Below are 4,752 nucleotides of genomic sequence, written 5' to 3'. Positions count from 1 at the left end.
TTGACCTATAAAATTCATTATATCTGTAGAAAGAGGTAAACAAATAAAAAGATTTAATAAAAGACCTGGTTGCTAAACTTTTATATTGTAGCTTTGCATAGAATGCCGTTGAGTATTTTAGCAAGAACTAGATTTAAAGCCTGGAAATTGTAGTAATTCACTCTGAAATTATATTCCTCATGATTTTCCTCCTTGTCACATATTTTCATGTAAGCAAGTCTGCATTTCTTGGAGCCCTACAGGGATAGAAAACAGAATATGATATCAGAATTCTCTCAGCTGATAGAAATCACAGTGTGGTTAGCTGTGTCATATCCCAGGATACCTGGGTGGAGACATGAATGTGGTGACTTGTACACTCAAGAGGACGTGAGCTATTTACCTTCACTTTACTGGGTGCAATGGGTACCATCATTGTGACCTAGGAAAAGGGACAGGGAAGCCCATTCAGAAGCATTTCCTATGAACAATAGGGGGACCAGCTTCATCGTATTCCAGCTTACTGATCCACATCTGCTGGAACGTGGATAGACTGGCCAGGATGGAGCCCCCAATCCAAACAGAATACTTGCGTTCTGGGGGAGCTATGATCTTGATTTTCATGGTGCTTGGTGCCAAGGTTACAATTTCCTTCTGCATCCGGTCGGCAATGCCTGGGTACATGGTGCTGCCTCCAGACAGTACCGTGTTGGCATATAAATCCTTGCGGATATCCACATCACATTTCATGATGGAGTTGAAGGTTGTCTCATGGATCCCACTGGATTCAATGCCTAGAAAGGAAGGCTGGAAAATGGCTTCTGGGCACCGGAAACGTTCATTCCCAATGGTGATGACCTGCCCATCAGGAAGCTCATAGCTTCTTTCAAGCGAGGAGGAAGCAGCTGCAGAGATCATCTCCTGCTCAAAGTCCAGGGCTACGTAGCACAGCTTCTCTTTGACGTCCCGCACAATCTCCCGTTCGGCTGTGGTGGTGAAATTATAGCCTCGCTCGGTCAGGATCTTCATGAGATAGTCAGTCAGATCTCTGCCTGCCAGATCCAGTCTTAGGATGGCATGGGGAAGAGCATAGCCTTCGTAGATGGGTACAGTGTGAGTGACTCCATCCCCAGAATCCATCACGATACCTGTAGTCCTTCCGGAGGCATAGAGGGACAGCACCGCTTGGATAGCTACATACATGGCGGGTGTGTTGAAAGCCTCGAACATGATCTGAGTCATCTTTTCCCGGTTGATCTTGGGATTGAGCGGTGCCTCTGTGAGAAGAACAGGATGCTCGTCTGGCGCTACACGCAGCTCGTTGTAGAAAGTGTGGTACCAGATCTTCTCCATATCATCCCAGTTGGTGACAACTCCATGTTCAATGGGATACTTCAGGGTCAAGATGCCTCTCTTGCTCTGGGCCTCGTCTCCCACGTAACAGTCCTTCTGGCCCATACCAACCATGACCCCCTGGTGCCGGGGACGCCCCACCATAGAGGGGAACACAGCCCGGGGGGCATCGTCACCCCCAAAACCCGCCTTGCACATCCCTGACCCATTATCTACTACCAAGGAAGATAGCTCGTCATCAACCATGCTTGCTGGCTAGGATCTTCCAGATGGGCAAACAGAGGTTGAATAAAGCTAAGTTCTAGACTGTGATGTGCAAGGAAGAGAATGAATGATCAGAGACCACTTCAGAACTGCCTTCAGAGAAGGAAGCCTGCACCTGATCACAGTATTTAAAGGAGCATACTGACCCCACCCATGTCCTACCCCACCAGTTCCCAGCATTTCTGGGCAGGGCTACCTCTGAGGTATTAATAATGATGATAATTATAGAAATCACTAGTAGGCCTTCTTCCATAAAGAGAAAACTGGCTACCGAGTGGCTAAATCTCAGGGTACTATAATTAGGCAACCCACACACAGCTGCCGGTCTTCTCTGCGAGGTCTCTCGATAACTACGTGATGCCAAGAGGAATGTAACCACGAGATTAAAGAGCGCAAGAGAAGGGATGGGCGACCCTCCTGGAAGGACCGCTCCTCTTCAGCTTGCGCTCTGAGCCCATGTAGCTTCGGCTTTTCCCTTTTGATACATCATGCATATGAAGAGTCCGGTTCTGTCTTTGATTTTTCAAGGTTTCCTTCCCCATTATTACAAGATGCCATCAATGATAGAAGCTTTAATGAATGAAATTAATGAGTGGCCATGGGTAGCCGAAAGGTTTTAATCAGAATGTACTTGTGCCTTGAAACATGTAGAGCTGTGGAACTGATTTCAAACCATCCAAGCACAAGGAAAAGCAACAGGGTGATCAATAAAGTAAACTCTACAGGTTTTTCTGACATAAATACCTAATAACCCCATTTTGTTTTTATATTTTCTAATAACCAAATTTATTACCATGCATCGGCATTGCTCATAGGTTTACTGAGTTGGTGTTAACAGCACAGAGGCAAAATGCCAATGTTTTTGAGTGGTTTATTAGTTAAAGTGCAAATTATAATAATTTGATTCGCAATAATTTTTTATGAAATATTTGGGTTATGCAGCAATAAACAAATTAAGTGATAAGGTAAAATTTTAATTATATATTTGGGTGCATATTGATCTTTTCAAAACCTCATCTTCAAGATGCATATATTCTATCATGGCAACAAGCCTGTATGTGGTTGTTAGACTCAACACAATTGGTACAGAATTGTTTAATTTCAATTAAATATATATCATCCTGACCACTTTGGAGGAAGTTTATTTTAATTTAGTGTTTAATGTAGGAATACAGACAGCTTGGTAAATGTGTGTCGTGCTTGACCATAGGACACGGAGCCGAGAAACCATTGGTTAGGAAAGTTCCTGATTGCTTGTCTCACACATGTCTGATAATAGGACAATAACTTCTTCTTCAGTCCTCCTAAAACCAAGGGATTTTTCATATTCACAGCTGAGTTCTCCAAGGGCACCTTTAATTTGGTTCATTCATTCTTTCATGCCTCCCGATCTCACTTCTTAAGTAAAGACAACAACCTCTCATTGCTCAGTAGAAATGGGACTCAAACCCCATGAGAGCCAGTCCGTGTCTTTACCTACGAAGCCTCTTGGACAGTCATGACAATGGCTTGCTGTGTGTGGGCCCCTTTTCTTGTTCAGTCTGAAGTAGAATTGCCCTCCTCTGGGTCTCTAAGTACCTTCAAAACCTTCCTGCTGAAATCAGACTTGGCAGGAAGTGGGCTTGAGTAGAAGACATAAGGTCTTGCTTTGGCCCTCACCTCCCTTCTAAACCTTTGTTTAACTGAAAAATTCCTCTTCTGAGCACTGAGGAATGGAGGCCCTAACCCGAATGACTTTGTGAATTTCCTTTACATGTAGTATAACAAAGGTTTCCATTATTGCAATATCTTATGGCTGTAGGATGTTGGATGAGGCTTCTGGGAATGTCCTATTTTTTTCTTCTCCACAACACACTAGATGAACATCCTAAAAGTGAACAAAATACGCATTGTATTTAGCAAAGGCCCATTCATGAATTATGAATTGCAGTCTGGCATATAATACAAAGCCATGCTAGTGGAATGTCAGCTGAGAAGTCTGCCTGGTCCCAGGTGGGCCTCATACCTAGATTTATTTTGGAGCCGCCCCTAGAATTGCCCTTAAAGGAAGGTTACTGCTATTCAGCCCTCACAGCCCAGCCTGGAGAGTGAGGTAGATAATTTCTATTTTAGTTTTTTGTGTCCACAGAGACATTGCCATTCATTATGTGTTCTTACAACAAGCTTTTGACATTTTAATTAACTCCCAATAACACACGAGAGCGTTTCCTAATTCAGCAGCGATTTGAGCCAGGTGTGGTTGGTTGTGTGTGCCTGTAATCCTACACTCAGGAGGCTGAGACAGAGGGACTGAGAATCCCAGGCTAGACAGGGCTACACGGAGCGATCCTATCTCAACAGAGGAAACAAAACCGTATCATTCCCAGAAAGTGATGATTATTTTAAGATGTTATCTCTTGGGCTGGTTAAGTTTAGAAAAGGTAGCTTTCATTTGTGTGAGTGAAATATGGGAAGATGGGTTTCTAGGGGTGGGACTCAGGGATGCTATTTCTGATGGTGCTGGGTTTCTAACTGCCTAGTGTTTATAGATTTTTGTTTACCTAAACCTCTAAGGGCCTTTATCATTAAAATCGCATATATGCATATATGAATATAATATATATCGCAGTTTACCAAGTGTGATAAACAAGTCCAGATTGTAGACAGGGAGCTGTGGCAATGGGAAGGCAACGCCACTGTAAACAGAAAGTAGTCCCCTAAGACTCATTCATTCCATCAACAAACATCGATTAGGTTTTCCCCATGCACTTGGCGTTGCCAATACTTCGTTAGATAGATACCTTCCCTTAAGTTGACAGGTGACCACTTCCCACTTGCATGGTGTGTGTGCTCTGACAGGGCCCTGCTATTGGTGAGCCGCTGTCAAAGATTTTGGCTGTCCCTTTCAGATACGCAGGAGTACAATATGGCAGAGAAGTATAGAGAAGGAGCACAGGGGGATACAGAGGTGGAAGGAGACTGTGGTAAGGACAAGAGGAAGGGGAGGCCCAGGGAAGGTGACCTCTGAGGTGCCTCACATGAAGGATGGGAGGCTGCCCGCCGGGAATGAAGACAATGCCACGAACATGAAAACTTTTTGGAGCTAGGTCTTTACACAAGGCTAGGAGGATGCTGAGTCTGGACCTTAATGGGCAGGAAGAGGCATGCAGGATTCCA

At 44.2% G+C, this 4,752-nt stretch overlaps 1 protein-coding gene across 2 annotated transcripts; it reads right to left on the bottom strand.

Moving 5' to 3' along the window:
• Positions 1-447: 447 nt before the first annotated feature.
• On the bottom strand, positions 448-1,578 carry Actbl2 (actin, beta like 2). 2 transcript variants are annotated; one of them, XM_005356790.1, is made up of 2 exons: positions 1,450-1,578; positions 448-1,323 (listed from the first exon to the last, which is right to left on the bottom strand). In XM_005356790.1, exons 1-2 carry the CDS (start codon positions 1,576-1,578, stop codon positions 448-450), a joined length of 1,005 nt encoding a protein of 334 aa, XP_005356847.1. The 2 variants fall into 2 exon arrangements, with proteins under 2 accessions (XP_005356847.1, XP_005356846.1); XM_005356789.2 differs by having other exon boundaries at positions 448-1,578.
• Positions 1,579-4,752: the final 3,174 nt, after the last annotated feature.

This window comes from Microtus ochrogaster, chromosome 19 (assembly GCF_000317375.1).
Source record: "Microtus ochrogaster isolate Prairie Vole_2 chromosome 19, MicOch1.0, whole genome shotgun sequence".
NCBI classification, from domain to species: Eukaryota; Metazoa; Chordata; class Mammalia; order Rodentia; family Cricetidae; genus Microtus; species Microtus ochrogaster.
Note: the sequence above shows the minus strand (reverse complement) of the source record. Positions and strands in the feature narration are given on the sequence as shown.